At 46.0% G+C, this 18,837-nt stretch overlaps 3 protein-coding genes across 6 annotated transcripts; 1 reads left to right on the top strand and 2 right to left on the bottom strand.

Annotated features, from left to right (window-relative positions):
- Nucleotides 1-92: 92 nt before the first annotated feature.
- On the bottom strand, nt 93-2,673 carry OAZ3 (ornithine decarboxylase antizyme 3). The gene is given in 6 exon segments (XM_074188856.1): nt 93-366; nt 593-678; nt 1,145-1,320; nt 2,004-2,078; nt 2,080-2,140; nt 2,428-2,673. Coding segments are annotated over 6 exon segments (570 nt in total). The 5' UTR covers nt 2,457-2,673; the 3' UTR covers nt 93-223.
- A 1,053-nt stretch (nt 2,674-3,726) lies between these two features.
- MRPL9 (mitochondrial ribosomal protein L9) lies at nt 3,727-17,271 on the top strand. 2 transcript variants are annotated; one of them, XM_074188855.1, is made up of 7 exons: nt 3,727-3,891; nt 4,031-4,187; nt 7,393-7,517; nt 7,742-7,792; nt 8,464-8,565; nt 9,653-9,736; nt 16,318-17,271. In XM_074188855.1, the coding sequence occupies exons 1-7, from the start codon at nt 3,781-3,783 to the stop codon at nt 16,378-16,380; spliced, it is 693 nt and encodes a 230-aa protein (XP_074044956.1). In that variant the 5' UTR covers nt 3,727-3,780; the 3' UTR covers nt 16,381-17,271. The 2 variants fall into 2 exon arrangements, with proteins under 2 accessions (XP_074044956.1, XP_074044955.1); XM_074188854.1 differs by lacking the exon at nt 16,318-17,271 and adding an exon at nt 9,876-16,274 and having other exon boundaries at nt 3,742-3,891.
- On the bottom strand, nt 10,448-17,962 carry RIIAD1 (regulatory subunit of type II PKA R-subunit domain containing 1). Of its 3 annotated transcripts, XR_012468740.1 has the most exons (6): nt 17,749-17,962; nt 17,537-17,613; nt 16,098-16,144; nt 14,962-15,069; nt 14,426-14,437; nt 10,448-10,608 (listed from the first exon to the last, which is right to left on the bottom strand). XR_012468740.1 is itself a non-coding variant. In XM_074188858.1 (5 exons), the coding sequence occupies exons 1-4, from the start codon at nt 17,830-17,832 to the stop codon at nt 15,002-15,004; spliced, it is 276 nt and encodes a 91-aa protein (XP_074044959.1). In that variant the 5' UTR covers nt 17,833-17,961; the 3' UTR covers nt 10,448-10,608; nt 14,962-15,001. The 3 variants fall into 3 exon arrangements, 2 of the variants coding, with proteins under 2 accessions (XP_074044959.1, XP_074044958.1); XM_074188858.1 differs by lacking the exon at nt 14,426-14,437 and having other exon boundaries at nt 17,749-17,961; XM_074188857.1 differs by lacking the exon at nt 10,448-10,608 and having other exon boundaries at nt 14,155-14,437; nt 17,749-17,959.
- Nucleotides 17,963-18,837: the final 875 nt, after the last annotated feature.

The raw sequence follows: 18,837 nt of genomic DNA, 5'->3' as shown, positions 1-18,837 counted from the left end.
TGTTTTGCACCACTGCCTAGACCATCTTGCCTCAGGATTAAATATATACAGTCCAGTACTATTCCATTAATCTCTAAGACAAAAAGCAAGGATTGATGATTCTACTACCCTTTATTCCTGGGTTGGGAGGAGGTGCCCTAAAAACCTAGGACTCTGGATCCCACTGTGCCTGTGCCCATGTTACAGCTTCAGCCCTCCCATTTGATGGGAACCCTGACTGGATTCAGGAAGGCTTACTGGGTAAGTGGCTGTATTCCCTCTCAAGGGGGTATACCATAAAGATGACATTGTCCCAGGGTGGGAGGGCAGGGTGGTCAGGTCTAACCACCTCAAAGCCCATGTAGCTGAAGGCCCGAAGCAAAGCACCTATGAGGGGAGAAGAAAGTTATTAGAAAAAACCTTTGGAGCTCCCCAAGTTCTTTATCCCTCTATTTCTTCATACACTTTGTTGCCCAACTCCCCTCAGGTATGGATAGAAAACTCCCAGTAAGGATGACTTCCCAAGCCCATGTTCTCAATGATAATGGAGGAAAAGGAACAACAGTGAGATCTGTCTGCATGTAAGGCCAGGGCAGTTTCCCAATCCCAGTACCTCGGTCATTCCTAGCATTGTGGAAGTTCACAAACACAGAGTCCACATCTGTTTTCTCCTCCACATACTCCAGTGTCGCTGTCAAACTGGAAGCCAGAGAAAGAGACAAGCTACTGAGCATAACTAAGTAACAACAGGGGTGACAACCTATTTAGAGAAATAATTAAAGTCAGCATTTGCTGATCTTGCCTCTCCTAGACCTAAGGAACAAATTTACTGAGTTGGTAGATTAAATATTCCTTTGATGTCTAATCATTATTAGACTTAGCCAGAGTAAAAGACTTCTTGCTATATAAATAATAAACCCCCATACCAATGATCATAATTTCTAGAACTCTGAGGGCCCCATTTCTTTTGTGTACCTTATCCTATGAAATGGGGATTGGCTCAATCTGTGTTCGAGCTTTCATCTGATATTTTTCATGTTCATTTAATCCCTTACATGTATTGTTCACATCTAGTGCATCATTGTTTCTGGGACAGCTAACTAAAACTCCCTGGCTATTCCATTATAGTGGTTCAATTTGGGTTAGCAAAGTGTTCTACTTTCACCTCTCCCGATTGCCTTGGTCCAGCGCCCGGTAGGGGATGTCCAGGAACAGTCGGTGGTCACAAAGAAGGCCATGCCAGTGGGCAGAAGCCTGAGGGGTGAGGCGGAAATGAAAATCTAACTGTACTGGGTCCTGGTGAAGCAGGGAGTCATTAGCTAGCACCGTCAGGTTCCCAGCCTGTAAAGAAAAAAAAATGGCAGGTTATAAAAGGTTTTTATCTACAGAATACTACACTACTATCCAAATTTGTCCCACTAGAACCAGAATCTTAGTGTGGGAGGTAAGGTGAGTTTCTCTCATTGGAGATCCCATTGTATCCCTAATAACATTCAGAAATAATATCACTTAGACAACATATTATCTAACTTCAACGTTACCATTTTAACCTCTTTCCTCTAGAGGTTTTAGACTTAGAGAATGGATGCACTTATTATCACCCTTCCCTATAGAATTTAGAAACTTAAGTCCTTTAGTTACACCATAGGAAAAATCCCAAGACAGCAATATTGTCTCATTTTTAAGGCAATGTCCTACCCACTGCCTACTCTGCTAATTCATCATTTAGGTTTATTCTATCCTTTCCTAACTTCTTGTAAGAAAATCAAACCCAAACGTCCTACTAAAGTGGAAAAAGGACACCAAGTCAAAACAACTGGTTTCTAGTTATAACTTTTGTTGCCTTAGGTAATTATACTCCTCCATGGACCTGCTTTTGCAATTGTAAAATGAGCTTCGACAAAATCTCTTCCAACTCTAAAATGATGACCTTTTCCAACTGGCTACTTCCCTGAGACGTCAGTATGGAGAGAGAGGACTGGGGTGGAGGTGAGGGGTGGGGTCCCTGCTTTGAGTCTACTTACCGAGTACAGCTCTTTGAGCTGCTCGTGGTCTCCCTGCTCAGTGCTTCTGCCCACCTGGAGGCCTGCTAGGGACTCAGGAGCACTGGAGGCAGCACCGAGGTCGGAGTGTCAAACTATCCCTCTCAGTTACGACGACGCTAGTTAAGAAGCAGGGGCCAAAATTAGCTCATCTGTGTATGGTGGGGAGGTGAAGCATTGGACCTGCTTGTGCTCCCTCCATTCCCCATATCATTCTATCAGTCCCACCCTGCCATCCTCTAATCCAGCATCTTTATTACTGAAAGCTTCAGAGAAGAAGCATCCCAAACTGCCACCCTGTTTCAGTAGTTTCCCATCCCTTGCCAGTTGGTTATTTGAAATGCAGATGGAAGAAGAGAGTTTAAAGGAGCAAGTGTATCTGAGGAAGATTTAAAAGAACTACTACCTTTTGAAACAAGGGTTACAAGGCATCATCTTCTCCCGAACACTGCACTGGTACCTGTAACGGTAATTAAAGTAGGCAAAACAAGAGTTGTGTGGGTATGAGCAGTTACGTTTTTTTCCCCTTCCTGCTATGAGAAAAGGAATTCACAAGAGGGCACTATCTGTGACAAAGCAGTTTCTTAATTGAGTGCCACCCAGCAGCAAAGTGAGATGATGAGAGGAGAGCTGGGGACCTCTGTGCCCTCCTGCCATTGTGACCCAATAGGCCAGAGACAGTCCCACTGTGACACGGACAGAAGCCCTGGCCCTAGCCCATCTCAGGTCTCATTGTTGCTCTGCATCTACTTCACCCAGTGGCTCAAAGGTACCATTTATCTCAGAGACAACACACAGGTTTTCTAGTGGTTAGCCTTTGAAAGTCATTCCAACCTCCCTCAAAGGAGCTCCCTCTCTCTGTTCTGGGTAATGGTGCTTTGAGGGGAGAAAGGTGAATCGATATTCTCTACTGCTAAGCTATACTCCAGGGGAAGAGATGTTCTGGATACCCTTTTTCTCAACTGGTGAAGTTCTGAGTTTCTTCTTAGATGATCCATAACTTAGCATCTCTTTGCTAAATTCTTTTCTGCTGTGGTGTATTAACTTGGCAGAATAGGAGTACCTTCAGTCTCATCAACTGGGCATATCTGAGCTGGCAGATGAAGGGTCCCCTTTCCCCAAGGTCAATGTTCATTCAATTTAACTTGCATTAAGTGCCTACTATTTTTCATCCTAGATCAGAGGTCGCAAAATATTGTAACTTCATTCTCTCGGGGTTTTTTTTAAACTGTGGTAGTTTGGTCATAATTTTTCGGGTTTAATTTGAGAAAAACCTCTGCTTTTCCAGGGCTTGATGTCATCAAGGCAATGTTGGGAGTCACGCAGCCACTTTTAGGGACACTCTCCTGTTTGGAATCCGTTGACATCTGTGACAACCCTTGCTTTGTTCTTCCCTCCATTCCTGGCCTTTCCCCTAGGCCTTCTGGGGGCGGGGTCTGCCCTTGGCTTTCCCTCGGACGGTGGCTGGCGAGGGCGGGGGGATGCCCTCCTGCCCCCGGCCGGGATCCGGCTGGACTCGTGGTCCCCAAACTCCACAAAACAAACCCGGGCGGGGGGCATCAGGCGGCTTCAAATCTGCACGTGGCTCTGGCCGGGACACCCAAGGCCCCTTCCCACGCAAAGCCGTGGGCGGCCAGCCCGAACGCCTGTCCTGGCAGGCGCAGGCGCAGTACGGCTCGGTTCAGGCGCGCCGGGTCGAGCGTGGGGTCCTTCCTCTCTGCGCGTCGCCGGGGTCCTTTTCTCCTCGGTCCCCGCGAGCATGGCGGCGCGCCTGGCCCCGGCGCTGCTGGGCGCCGCCGGGAGGCTGCTGCCCCGGCTCGGAGCCGGCACTCCCGGCCTGCGGCGTCACTTCGGCCTGTCCCAGAGCTGGGTGAGGGGTCCGAGGGCTTGCCCCGGGGGCGGCGGGGGAGAGGGGCGGCCGCGGGGGAGGGCCGCGCTCGGGGCTTCGGGGGGCGGGCAGGCGGCGGCCCCCCGCGCTGACGGAGCCCCGTCTGTCCCGGGCCGGGCAGAGCACCGTGGTGGTGGAGCGCTGGTGGAAGGTGCCGCTGGCCGCCGAGGGCCGGAAGCCGTACCTGCGCCGGCGACACCGGGTGTACCGGCTGCTGGAGGACACGCAGCACCGGCCGCAAGGGACGATGCAGCTCATCCTGACCCAGACCGTGGAGGGTGAGCGGGGCCGGGGGCGAGGAGGTGCCAGAGCTCCGGGAGGGAAACAGCCCTGCCGGCCAGGCCGCCCCCGAAAATGGGACCCCTTCCTTTAAAAAGGGGCGGGCAGAGCGCCGGCCCGGAGTCAGCAGGACCTGAGTTCAAATGCGGCCTCAGACACTTAATAATGACCTAGCTGTGTGCCGTGGGTGAGCCACTTTAACCCCAATGCTTGCAAAAACCTAAAAAATAAAATGTGTCAAAAGAGGCGGCGGGGGGGGGGGCACATCCAGAATCTGTTGTGACTTCCAGGACCAGGATCCTCCAGACATAGCCCCTCGAGAAAGCATCGAATACTTGCCAGCCTCACTCACCCACGGTTTTCTAACAGCTTACTGACTTGTTTTCTGTTTTCACTCTGAATCACCTCCGTTTTCTTTTTATGCTTGGCCAAGTTTAAAAAACGTTTGGAATAGCGTTGTCCTTGAGAAAGTAAAAGTGGCTGTGGCTGAGGATGAAGAGGTTTTTTCTTCCTTGACTATATCTTAACAATCCCAAAATATTATTGTTCCTTTATAACACTTTTCAACGTGATGACCCTTCAAATGCTCGGAGGTGTTGTGCTCCCTCCCGTTCAAATATCCCAGGTTCCTTTAACGGATCCTTGCATGGCCTGATCTCTGATCCCCTTATCATCCTGACCCCCCTTCTCTAAACTCACCTTTCCGAGTTTATCACTGTCTTTCCCAAAATGTTGTACCCAGATTTGAACACATTTCTTTTTTTTTTTTGTTATTCCAACTACATGTAACAATAGTTTCCAACAATCATTTTTCACATTTTCCTCTGACATCTATAACCGTGCTAAATATAGATCCATATTACTCATGCTGTGAGCTCATTTCTCTAAATGCAATTTGACCAGCTAGACTATCACATCTCATGTTCAAGCTTTACCTTAATGCAACCAAAAATCACCTCAGTTTTTTTTGTGGGTTTTTTGGTTTTTTGTTTAACTATCATGTTGAAAACTCTCAAATACTTTTCAGTCAAATTTGTCTTTTGGTATCTTAAACTGGGTGTCTTTTGGACATCCCAAAATCAGCCTATCCAAAACAGAACTAATTCTTTTTGGCATAAACCCTTCCTGTGAATTTTCCTGTTACGGTCAAAGGCACCACCATTCTTCTAATCACTTCTCAAAATTTCAGTTTCATCTTCAGTTCTTTCATCCATATGTAATATGTTGCCTATTCTTGGTATTTTACTCCCTTCTCATCAACTACTTCCTCTTTTTTACTTCACATTTAATATCCTGAATCACCTTAGTTCAGGCCCTTGGCACTGCCTCACCTGCCTCTTCCTTCCTTTCTCCCCTCCACGCAGACCAGATACACTGCCTTAATTAACATTTTTTTTAGGTTTTTTTAAAAACGTTTGTTGTTTTTTTGTTTTTGTTTTTGCAAGGCAATGGGGTTAAGTGGCTTGCCCAAGGCCACACAGCTGGTTAATTATTAAGTGCCTGAGGCTGGATTTGAACTCAGGTACTCCTACTTAATTACATTTTTGCACACATAACCCTCTTATCTCCTCACTCTGCCTTTGCATTCAACATCCCTCTCTATGTGGAAGAATGCCCTCCCTTTTTATCTCAACCAGTTTCCTCTAAGACTCAGGTCAAATCTCCCCTAAAAGAGGCTTTTCCTGGTCTCCCCAGGTACTAGTGACTTCCCCTCTGAGGTTATTTTTCATTGGGTCTATGGCTATCTTGTATAGACCATCTCCTCTGTTCTAAGACAGGCAGATCTACTTTTGTCTTTCTTTGTGTCTTCCCCAGTGCTCAGAACGTAAGTGCTTACCATTTAGTCTTTCATCTCAAAGTTTTTTTAACCCAAGAATAGGATTTATATTTTATACTTAATTATGTTTTATTTGGCTCACTATACTAATGTTTAAACATCAGCTTGTCCCAGCTTTGTGTCATCTCATAAGTTTTCCTAAGTAAATAGCAAGCTGTCTCCAACAGAATATAAGTATATAATCCTCCAGAATAAGAATGCATATTTATAGATGTTTTCCCCAATAGAATATAAGGTCTGTGAGGAAAAGGACTGTTTCCTTGCTTGCTAGACCCCCAGGATCTAGCAAAGGTACATAGTAGACACATAAATGCTCCTGAATTATATTGTGGAAGGCCTTTTCTTTTTGGTTCAGAGTTTAGAACTAAGAGTAGTAATAGAAGTTAGAGAGGCATATTAGGTTCAATATAAGGGAATATTCCTGGGGTTAGGATGCGCTGACTGTCTTTGGAGATTGTGGTCATATGTTTCTCTCTCCTTGACAAGGCTGGATGATTATTTGTTGATTCTATAAAGAAGATTCGATTCAAATCAAGTCTGGGCTGTAACCCAGAAAAGTAACCTTCTCTACTTGAATTTTTGTGATTCTATCTTTTATTTTCTCTGAGCAAGTTACTTGACATTTTTATCTTCATAAGCTCACACTTTTAGAGTTAAGAGGGACCTCAGAGGTCAGTTTCCTTAAGTAATAAAATGGGGTTAATAATGCACTTCTGTTTTGCTGGACTGCTGAGAAGAAAGAACTTAGAAAAAACTCTCTTCCTGGTCTTTGATTCCTCCAAGTAAGATCTCTGTTTTCCTTTTCATAGCACTTTAATCTGCATTCTCTCTTGTACTTTCTTTGTATTCCTACCATGTACCTAGCCTGGTAACTTGTAATAAATGTTTGTAGCATTGAATATAAAAGTGAGAGCACAGTATTATTACTATAATCATGATATGTAGGCAGGCAGGGACTGTGAATTCTCTCATATTATACTATTTTCTCTTTATAATAGTGTTTCCTATCTACAGAGCACTCCAACAAAAAACACAGTTTAGTCCTGATAATAACCTTGTAGAATAAGGTATCTAATTATTATCCTTACTTTACAAATGATGTTTCTCAGAAAGATTAAATGACTTGCCCAAGGATACACATCTTATACAAGGTTTATAACTAGAAAAGCCAGGACTTAAACTCAAGTTTTGCTTGCTATAATGTTTTAGTTTTTCAATAGGAAGATAACCTGCATAGAGAACATCAAGTTCAAAAGTTGTCACAAAGAAACCAAAGGATGTCCTTAGTTGACATATGCCTATTTTTCTCTCTTCCCCTTTTTGGGTTAATGGGCATAATACCTAGTGTTTGTGTTATCCTATGGCAGATCTTGGAATCCGAGGCGACACTGTCGCAGTAAAAAAGTCACTGGGCCGGAATAAACTGCTTCCTCAGGGTCTGGCTGTGTATCCATCACCAGAGAACAAGAAAATGTTTGAGGAAGAGAATCAGGTGAGCCACTACCGTGAGATGGGAGAGATGAAGAGGCAAAGGAAACAGCTTAGAACCCTTGGGAGCTTCCTGAAAGAACAGTTACTGAGTTAAGTTTTAAGATTTAATTTGAAAATTTAGAAGTGACAGAAAAGAGTAGGAGCTAAGAACCAAAACCTATTTAACCTCTCCAAGCAAAAGCACTGAACTCTTTTTTCCCCCCCACGGCTCTTTATTTCATTTAGTTGCGGCAAGAGGGGAAACTGGAGAAGCTCCAGACCAAGACAGGTGTGACGGTGAGTGGGGAGGCATTTCCTCCTGCATCAGCCCCAGCCTTTTCCTAAGGATAAGCAACTTGTGATTTTATTTTTTCCTCAGTTCACCAAAATCCTAATAATCACTGACTAGGAGTGATAGGAAGGTGGGGGAGGAAACATGGTGAAAACTGGGACAGGGAGCAACAGCCAATTTGTAGATCTAGCATTGAAAAAGCCTTATGAAACAGCCACAGGCATGGTCCTCTTGGAATACATTGTCTAAATGATGATGGTTGTCAAAACTAGCATGTCAGTAAGATTGGGGGGGAAATTGTAAAACTCAATATCTTTAATAAAAATAAATTTGAAAAAAAACTAGCATGTCAATAGAGTGTATCTTATGCCAGGCCCTCTTAAGTGCTTATTACCTCATCTAATCTTAACATCCCTGAAAGGTATAAAGCCTTCCCTGGGGAGTTCTGAGAAATAAGTATATGGCAGGGGCCAGAGTGTAAAGCTCCTTGAATTCCAAGAATATATACCTAGATAGATATGGCTTTCCCATGTAATGCTGATACAAAGCCATTCTTCTGTGATGTCAGAAAAGCTGAATTTATTCAGTCGTACCTCCTCTGTAAGTTATTTATCCCAGGACTCCAAGCTGTGATGTCTGCACCATTCCTAACCTACCCCATGCCCCTGATTCTCAGACATTGAAGTTCCTGAAGAGCTGCCACCTGGAAGTAGGAATGAAGAATAATGTCAAGTGGGAACTAAATCCTGAAATTGTCTGCCGCCACTTCCTCAAAAATGTGAGTGTTTCATCTTTTGATGACTACATCTGCTAGGCAGACTTCACTTCAGCTCACTGCTAGAGGGAGAGGTAGGGAAGGGGGGAACATAAAGATAAGGCACTCCTTAGGTTATGGGTCTTAGTTTGGAGGCACATAGGGCAGAATTGGTTTTTATTTTCAAGATGGAAAGAAAGAAACTAGGAAAACAGCAATACACTGCTTGGGTTTGTTGTTGGTATGGAATGGAAAAGAGAATTAGCCTTGGAGTCAAGAGACCTGGGTTTGAGTCCCTGATCTGCTCTTTACTGGCTATGTGACCTTTGAGCAAATCACATCTTAGGCCTCCAGCTTCTCATCTGTCAAATGAGAATAATACTGAATCTGTTTGCATCATGGACATTTTAAGGATAAAAGATAATGTTATGAAAATGCTTTAAAAGCTGTAAAGATTATAAGGCTACAAGTATGCATTTTTAGTAAACTGTCACAGAATTTCCTGAAAGAAGTAAAAGCTGCACAATTCACTACCACCATCCCCCTTTCCCCCCAACACTTTTGACTAATTATTTTAAAAGCATTTGACTTTGTTATGCCAAATGTTGTGTGAAAGGCTCTCCTCCACAATCTGTAAGCACTAAAAAAACAGCATTAGTTATGCCTCCTCACCACTTTATACAAGCTAGATTTGGAGGGAGACTTTGGTTTTTATTGAAATCATTGTAGTAAATGTGTGCTGCCGTTGTGATGTTATGGATTTGAAGGCAGAAGTCCTTGCATCAAACCCTGGCTCTGCTCATCAATCTCTGGGTGAGCTCCAGCAAGTCACTTAACATATGTGGGCTGGTTTCCTTCCTTATCTGTGAAATGAAGGTGTGGGGCTTGGTGCCTCTCCATCTAAATCTATCATCCTAAGATTGGGTTGGAAACTCTTTGCTTCTGTCCTTCTTTGTTTTTCTTCCTTTAGAAAATTGAAACTATAACAAACTTAGCTTTGATCAAATCTTTTCATAGGAGTGGGCAAATCTGGTTTTTCTCCAATTGCAGTTTTGTGATAAGAGTTAGAGATGCCATAACATTGGTAATGATACTGAATGTTGTCTTGCAGCTTGGTGTGGTAGTATCTCCACATGCTCTAAAGCTACCTGAAGAGCCAATCACAAGGTGGGGTGAATACTGGTGTGAAGTGACGGTGAGTTTCTCCTTTGCAGGAATCCTTTTTTCTTATTCTAATTGAAAACCAAATTGAAGAGGTAATACTAGTTGGTATTTTGGGATGATGATGATGGTATCGTTTCCAATTCCTGGATGTACTGTCTGTTTTTCTACAGGTGAATGGGCTTGACACAGTGAGAGTCCCCATGTCTGTGGTGAACTTTGAGAGACCCAAGACTAAGAGATATAAATATTGGTTAGCCCAGCAAGCTGCCAAGTAAATGGTCTCTACCAGTAAAGAACTTCTCTTTCCACTTATGGAGATACCTCCAGGCCCCTGATCTGGAATCAGGTCTACACTTGATCTTGCTTCCCTTACTGTGACTTAATTTGGGGTCTAGGTGTGAGGGCATCAGAGAGAATGTCACATCATTTTCCCCTGTGTTTGCCACCTATGTTGTGGATGTTTCCAGCACTTTTCACTTTCCATCCACTGTCCTTACTGAAGACCTGCTTAGAAGCATTGGAGTCAGTAGATAAGGATTGAAATTTACCATGGGGCATCTTCAAAACTGAAAATTAGACTAAGCCCCTCTGAATGAATAGAAGTGGAAGTCCTATCTAGCATCCCCAGGATCTTTCCATTCTTTGTGGGCTATCCATGGCCCACCACCTGCATCATGATCATCAATAAAGAGATTGTGCTTTTTGTAAGTGTGCTTACTTGAGAACATGAGAATGAGAAATATTTGAGCCAGATTCTTTATAAGTGCTAAGCTTTGACCCTAGGTAATAAAATAGAAAACAGATGAGACTCCCATATAATTCTTCACAGACATTGTTCTTGGCCAGTCTGATGAAAGGGGTAGTTAAGCTTTTTTGTTTCATTTTCTGGTGATGGAAATGAACCTGAAGTTTAAAAAAAAAAGACAAGTAAGCTTAGTGTTGCTCAAAGACAATGTTTTGTTTATGTTTACAGTTCCCTGTATAATTACAAAAAGATCTGCATCTCTTGAAAGACCTAAGTCTAACAATAGCAGTTGCTAAATTAACCAGAACGATGGATTAGAAAGAGAGGGCTGCCTTTGCTTCTGGACGAGACTTAAAATGTGTAGAGGCTGGTGACTGGGAGACTGGAATAGGAGCCAAAAGTGTCATTAACTCACTTTCATTAACTTGCTTTTCCTAGGAGTTGAGGGGAAGAAGTGGTCCTGCCGAAGGGTCCAGTAGCAGGAGAAAGGCTATCCATTAAGTCTAGGTTGACCTGGTGGCTTATGCCAAGGTCATTTTTAAGTGCATTTTGAGATAGACTGATTTGGAATAGGAAGAAATCATTTAATCTGTCTTTTTATCTGATACAAGAAGGATCTTAACTAGGCCTCTGGCTCCAAGTAGGGGCTTGCCTTTCTTAATAGCGTCCAATATCATTTTTCCCCATTATTCTCTCTTCTAGGAAGGTTTATTTCTTTGATGGAAGAAGTTATAGGAAAGTAAACATTGAAGTTCTCTTTCCTCCTTTATCATACCAGCCATATCCAGCTATTCAATATGCTAACATCTGTGGGCCCAAAGTCTTGTCCATCTCTTCTTTTCCTATATAACCAACACTCTAGTTCATGCTTTCACTTGGATTACTACAGTAGTTTCTTTGAATATCATCCCGTCCAATCTCTCGTCCATATTCCACATAGCTGCCAAATTGGTATCCCTAAAGCACAGGTCTGACCATATCACTTAATATCCAGTGGCCTTCTATTTACTGTCATAAAAAAAGGAAGACCTGGCTTCAAGTCTTCCCCTTGACATATTGTCTGTATCACCATGGACAAAGCCCTATGCTCTAAGCATCTCTTGAGACCATAAATTGTAGCCAAGGTATCAGTTTGTACTGGCAAAGTTTCCTCATTTGGGTGTTCCCCTCTTCTGGCTTTAGCTGCTCTTCTTCCCAATTTCACTTTCTATCATGCCTTAGCTCTTCTCAGCCTCTGGGCATGCTCCTCATCTCTTCCCCTTGAAATCCTGAGCCTCTCCCTTCAAAGCTCAGGTGCTACCTTCTTTAGATGGTTTCTCCTGTTCTGGGTTATTAGGGCCCTCCTCTCTAAAATGACCTACTTTGTATTGTTTCCTTTCATTTTTGTATAGGTTTCTGAAGTACCTAGCCCCATACTGCCTAAGGAAAGGTGAAAAGGAGAGACTTTCTCCTGATCCAGTGCAATCTAATGGCTTTCCTTTGGCACAGCTTACAAGGCAACCCTTGGAAGTGCCAGGAACTTGGAAAATTTTAAGCATTGAACAGATACTCAGTTCTCACTGAGTGTGAGGCAACATGCCAGATACTAGAATTATAAAGACCCTGTCCTTAGAAAGAGACAGGGATAAAAATAGAACTTTTTAAGAAAGGTGGAGGAAAATGAAGAACCAGCAGGTAGTTGGAGAGGTGCAGCTTCTGTTTATTCCCCTATAAAACAAAGGCATTTGACTCAATAACCTCTATCTCTGAATCTTTGATGCTGTGACACATGTTTTAAGAAAAGCTTTTTGGCAGAAAGGAATTATTGTGGTTCCAGAGTTAGTTCCAAGAGCAGAACTAAAGAAGCTGGAACTTCAGAGGCTTGATGAGAGATTCTAGCAAGTAGAATTCTTTGAGCAAAGCTTGAGGACGACCACTTGTCAGGGATAGATGGACCTGAGTGCTCCCCAAGTCCTGTCTGCTCCAAGTTTCTGTGATTGAAGAACTTCATTATTCTCAAGACCAACAGAAAAGAATCATTTTTCCCAGTCCTTCAGTGAATGGTTCTAGAGATCCATTAGTAAGATGGTGATGGTGCCATCTTGCCTGGAGACAGGCAGCTGGATCAGAAGACTTCAGTCCAAATGTTGGTTCACAACTCCTAGCTCAGCTTCCCCATTATCCATAAATATCCAGCAGCAGGTATTTCTCTGCATTCTTTATTGGATATTTTCAGCTCTTAAGGCCTTTGCACCACAACAGGGAAGATTAGGAAGTCTTCGCCAATGTGGAAGAGGCAGGAGCAGAAAAGGGCTTTAAAATCTAACCCATGTTTGTAGAAGCCTGCCAAGGGCAGGCATATTTGTGGTGGGGAGGAGGGGGTCCTGTCTGTTTCCCCCGGCCCCAGCCATCAGTTTGGAAGAGATAAAAGCATTTTGAAACAAAGACACAAAATTTTAATGAGTGTAAAAGTTCAGTCCTTTAAATAGAAGCTAATTTTGTCTCTTCCAGTCATTTTCTCTCTTGGTATGAGCTCTCAGCACCTACTATTTTTATACATATGTACCAGGTGTTCATATAGATTCATAGATTTTTGAGCTCAGAAGAACCTAAGAGGTCATCTTATTCAGGTCCAGAGGAGCTAAAACATTACTCGGGTGGGGGGGGGGGGCGGCTACAGTTTATACCCCACCACTTCTTTGATTACAAGGGCAACAAAATTTCCACTAAAACATGCTGTGGTCCAAGCCCTACCTCATAATTAGTAACTGAATCTGTATCACTGATGACAAACACTATGTCTGTCCGTTTGGCCTTCCCTTCACACTTAAGGATAGGAACCAAATCTCCAGTCTTTAAAGTTCACAAAGCCCCCATTGTAGGGCACTCTTTGAGAAGTGAGAGGCACTGGTATGTTTTTGAAGATGAGGGCTTTGTCTCACTTCTTCAGATATTCTGCCAGTACAGTGCAGAGAAGCTCTGGCTGTTTAGTGTTATGGCTGGGACATGGTTACAATGCTTCCAGGTCAGAACCAGGTCAGAAATTGTTGGTTTGGTTTAGGTAGTTCTCAGAGTACGTTCACTTTGCATTCTTCCATGATGATTTGAGACAGATATAAAGGCAATATGGTATGATGGGGAAAGTCCTTTACTTCTAAATCATAAGACCCAGTCCTGCACTTATTATGGCTGTGTCACTTTGGATAAGCCTAAGGCCCCCTCATATGTAAAACATGGGTGTTAGACATCTGGGATCCTGTGGTTTCTAAGGTGTTGTTCAGCTCTACAATTCTCTGGTGGTTACTACTAGACTATTGCTATGGTGATGCTGACAGAACGTGAGGAACACAAGGTTATAACTTGTAATAGAACAGAACCACCAAACAGGATAAATTTGGGAGGCTAGACCAAGACAAGCAAGCAAGACTGCTTTTTGGTTAGCAAAGGATCCCAAAAGTTAACTGCTCTATCCCTCCAGCCTTGGTCTCAGTCCTGTTCCTAGAGAGTATCAGGGATAGACTACCTGGCCCTCCTCACCTGCCTGATCTTCTCCACATCTTATAACAGTCAGTACTGTAAGTGCTTCTTTACTTCTAGCATCACTACCTTTTGCTCTCCCTATCAGAGTACATCCTCCTAGCCTTGCCATTTGGGGAGTTTAAAAAGCTGATCATCATCCCACCTCCCACCCCACTGCCAGATATAGTAAAGAATAAAAAAACTAATATTGGAGAAGGGTTTAATTTGCCTTTACTCCCTGTAAGAAATTGCTACCTATTTTTTCCCCCCACAAAATCAGCATACAGGATATTATGGCCAGGTGTATGATTGTGCAGAAGCTTACATAGGTCCCAAGAATTCGGGAGTCATTTGAGATTCAGCAGTGAGATGGATTAACCTACCAATGCAAAGCTTTTTTTAATGCAAAGCTTTATAACTTAAGGGGCAAAATCCAGGGTGGTTTACAAACCGATGATGATGGAGTGGATTTCATACCTTCTTATGAACCTGTGAAACAAGAATAGGTTTAGCTACACTAGCAGTGTGGAATTTGCCTCAATTCCTCCAAAAAAGTTATTTCAGAAATCTATTGGGACTTAAAAACATGCACTAGTCCTAAGGACCAAACTAAATTGGGGCCACTGGTGTATTGCACCAGAAGAGAATCTTGTTAGCCAAGAAATTTAGACTCCCTACACTTCTTAATTTTGCAATATGAAGAACCCATCTCAGCCTGAAAGATGAGAGTAGGTGAGACATTGCCATTGCTTGGGGCAAAACAGTCTCCTTTTCCCTACACTTAAATCTTCATGCTTTCAGTTCCTTCTATCTCACTAGAACATTTCTTTGCATTTAATACAGTAAGTGACTCCCCTTGCTGTCTTCCTTCAACAATAAAATGAATTATCAAATAGTTTGGGTCTTGTGCCAAGATTGTTTTAGGCCCTGGACATAACAATACACATTTTCATAAAAATAATGAAGTTTCCATGGGTGCAGACAATTGCCTAAAAAACTAGATTCTCTCTTACCTGTGCTCCCAGCAGCAGAACATCACAGTTATGCCAATTGCTACTGCTTTTGATTTTCAATTAGCTGAGCCTCTATCTTCCCAGGAAGTAGTGGGTCTGTGAAGTACTCTGGGTTAAGAAGCAAAGGGAGGAATTTGAGTGGGAGAAAAGGATTCAATGCAGACAGCCTACATCACTGTAAGACAGGAAGCCTAATCCCAACATCATTTATGACTTAGGAGAAAAGAGCTCCCTTTCCTCTAAAAAAATATGCTTCCCTTGGTTTAACTATATTTGCTTATCTGCCTGCTAATGCCCAAGGGAACATTCTGAAGATGGATTATCTGGGCTTTTCTGTTCCATAGTCCAAACTCTGCTTGCCAGCTTCTGAATTTTAGATTTCATACCCTCTCTGAGAATATCCTCTTATGGGGAAAGCCAGGCCTCAGGAAGATAACAAAGCAAGACATCTGAGAATGAATCTGGCACAGATCTGCAAAAATAGGACTGAAGATACCTACTATTAATTCTTCAGGCCTAGAAAGGGGCCCAAGAAGTCATCTGGTCAGTCCAGCTACCATCTAACCAAATTCCACTGCACTGGAAAGTTCTACTTACTTAAAGACTTAACAGAGATGGAGAAGCTAGTGTCTTCTTGGAAGTGGATTGTATTTCATTTAACTAGCATTTAAGTCCCTATTATGTATGCAGTACCATACTAAGTTCTAGGAGTACAAAGATAAAATGAAAGTCTGCCCTCTACAGAGAGCATATGGTCTCCTTAGATAAAATGTGTACACAATTTTAAATGCAAAGTGGCTTCTAGGCAGAGGGAATTAGCATCTGGGACATTGGATCAGGTTTCTGCAGGAGGGGGCATCTAAACTAGGCCCTGAAAAAATGAAGTGCTGGAGGTGAGCTGGGAATCTATCCCAGAGACAGTGCAGAGGGGCTGCCCCAACCCCTTAGGAGGCCTAGTGCAGGGTTTGACACTGCTTTGGCTCTCACCTGTCCAGTCTAAGGAGATGAAAGAATGGGGCCCCTACTTCCAAGATCCACCAAACAGACCCATAACAGCAGGGATTCTGGCAGTCCATCTAAACCTGCACTAACTTTTTCCCTGATTTGATAAAACACTGAAAAAATGGTAGTCTCACCTGCAGCAAATTCTTGGATGTCCTCTGGCCTTTTCAAAAACATTTCTCTGAAGAATACAAAAGGTAAAGGGGGGAAAAGGCAAAAACAAGGAGTTCTTGACTATTAGATTTCTTTATCAGAAAGGAAAAACGGGTTAATCGATGGCATTAACTATTGGAAGTTTTTTTTACTTCCAAATGGATTATAATCTAATCAATTCTTTTTTGTTTGTTTGTTTAGGTTTTTGCAAGGCAAATGGAGTTAAGTGGCTTGCCCAAGGCCACACAGCTAGGTAATTATTAAGTGTGTGAGATGGGATTTGAACCCAGGTACTCCTGACTCCAAGGCCTGTGCTTTATCCACTACCCACCTAGCCTCCCCTAATCTAATCAGTTCTTGACAAAAACATGTTTTTATGGTCTTCTGCTCTGGGCTCTAGAGCCTTGTGTCCTAGACTCCTCAGAATCATGTCTTAAAATGTATAAAATATGGCCTTGGGCAAGCCACTTAACCCCATCTGCCTTGCAAAAACCTAAAAAAAATGTATAAAATATTTAGATTACAAAGGAGATGGATTATATTGAAGTAAAGATGTAAGTTTTGCCCATCTGAGTTGAGCCTTCTGAAATGGACCCCCATATTGAGAACACCTGCTCTCCAATGAAACACTTGCAGGTATCCCTCACTTATGGAATGGGCAAGGTTGCTTTAAAAGGAAGCCCAATTTCTCAGTGGTGAACATTATAAAGCTGAAGACTGAAAAGTGCCAGTGGGCTGAGGCGAAGTTCTCTGAATAGCAAAGGTTACCGTAGCTTCCCACCCTGTTTTGTTGTGAGGGCCGGCCAGTGCCAGTGCCAGTGCCAGTGCCAAGTCGGCCGGAAGCCCCAACGAGTCACTTTCCCTTTGTTCCCGGTTTGGGGCTCCCTCAGAAGCAGCCGGGCACCGTCCGTCGGGCGGCCTTCAGCTCCACAGCCAGGTGGATTTGCCCTCTATTTCTGTCTAATTGGCTGTGTACCTCGGGTTAAGGGAGGTTCGGACTCATCCAAAACAGGTTCCCGAGTGTCCTTTGCAGTTCTGTCCGCTGTGTGCGCGTGCGTGAGCCTACAAATGTACTTCACACGGTGCCGGTTGCTATTTGGGGTTTGGGCCTGAGTAACGTAAAGCAGGATGCCGAAGCTCCCCCAGCTGGGGGGTGGCCGGCGGGAGGGTCAGGGGCGACGGGGGAAGCCCTGCAGGTGCTGCCGGCACGTCTGTCAGCGGGGGCGCCTGAGGCCCCCCGCCCCCCGGAGAACCCGCTCAGGTGCCATTCCGATGCACAGAGGGGCGGCACCCCCACCCCAAGGAAAGGGGGCCCTGGCCAGCGAGAAGCCCCGGGCGGCGGCCCCACGGCGTGGCAGGGCCCGGCGGCGCTCCCCGCGCCCCTCCTCCCCGGGGGGCCGCCGCCCGGCCGGGCACGCACCTGAAGAAGCCGCCGAGGAGCAGCCTCACCTCCGTGTGCGCGCGCAGGTACTTCTCGTCCGCGATGCGCGTGTGGATCTGGGCGGGGGAGGAGGGGCGGGGCTAGAGCGCGGAGGCCCCGCCCTCCCCGGCGCCCCCCGCCGAGCCCCGCTTCGGAGCCTTCCTAAAGCCGCACAGCCCGCCCGCCCTGCCCCGGCCCGGGACCGCAGCCACCTTGAAGTCGCGCAGCCGTGCGATCTGCTCGGGGCTCAGCGCGCCGGGGTCCGGCCCCTCTAGCCCGGAGCTCAGGGAAGCCATCTTGTCGCGGTCGTCATGGCGACGGGCGGCGGGCCCGCCCCTCCAGGGAGCGTGCGGGGGCGGGGCTCAGGGCGGGCTTCCTGAGTGGCTCAGCGGCCGCTGACGTAACGGGGGCGGGGCTCCGGCCCGGTCACCTGACTGCTGCGGAGGGAGCTCCCGGCGCCGCCGCACGTGACCTTCCGTTTCGAATCCGGGACTCGAGCCTCCGGCGCCAGCGCGCTCCCCGCCCCCACTCGCCGGTCCCTTGCTCCAAGCCCCCCCCTCCGCCCCAGACCCCTCCCCCCGTGGTCCCGGCCCCGCCCCCGATGCCCCCGATGCCCCCTCGCCGCCCGGACGAAGCCCTGGGAGCCGGAGCGGCGCCAGCCCCGCGCCCTCCCGGACGGACATGTCGGGCCCCGGGGTCCCCCGGCGCTGCCGCCCCCACAGACAGCAGGGACCCCCCGACAGCCCCGGGGCCCCCCGACTCGCGCTGGCCGCGGCCCTGGACCCCGCCTGGCTTTTCCGGGCCGGGCCCCGGGCCTTCGCCGTTTCCTCCTCTGCTCCTTGGAGAAAGGAAGCCGGGGAAGGCCTGGCCGGAGCCCGGGCCCCGCGGGCGGCAGCTCCCCGCGCCCCGCTCCGGGCGGGGACGGCCCCGGGCCCGCCGGAGCCCCCGCACCAGGGCCGCGGCTCGGGCGCGGGCACTCCGGCCGGACTGAGGCGCCGCCGCCCCCGTAGTGCCCACCTAAGACCGGGCAGAGCAGACAGAACAGCGCAGAGTTGTTCGGCACGAGACCGCTCGGAGCAGGGGTGCCCGCTCTCAAGCCAGCAGCAGAGGCTTCACGACGATTGGACTTGAGGTGGCCGCGGCGCCTTACGGGCGCAGAGCCAGGGCTTTTTGCGACGTGGCTCCACTTGCACTGAAGTAAAACCATTTCGACAGCCAACTAGGGAGCAGTGAGAGGATTAAAGCAGGAAAACCTATCAAAAGACTGTTGTGGGCGGCTGGGTGGCGCAGGGCATAGAGCA

The sequence above is a fragment of the Macrotis lagotis genome, chromosome 5 (genome assembly GCF_037893015.1).
Source record: "Macrotis lagotis isolate mMagLag1 chromosome 5, bilby.v1.9.chrom.fasta, whole genome shotgun sequence".
NCBI classification, from domain to species: Eukaryota; Metazoa; Chordata; class Mammalia; order Peramelemorphia; family Peramelidae; genus Macrotis; species Macrotis lagotis.
Note: the sequence above shows the minus strand (reverse complement) of the source record. Positions and strands in the feature narration are given on the sequence as shown.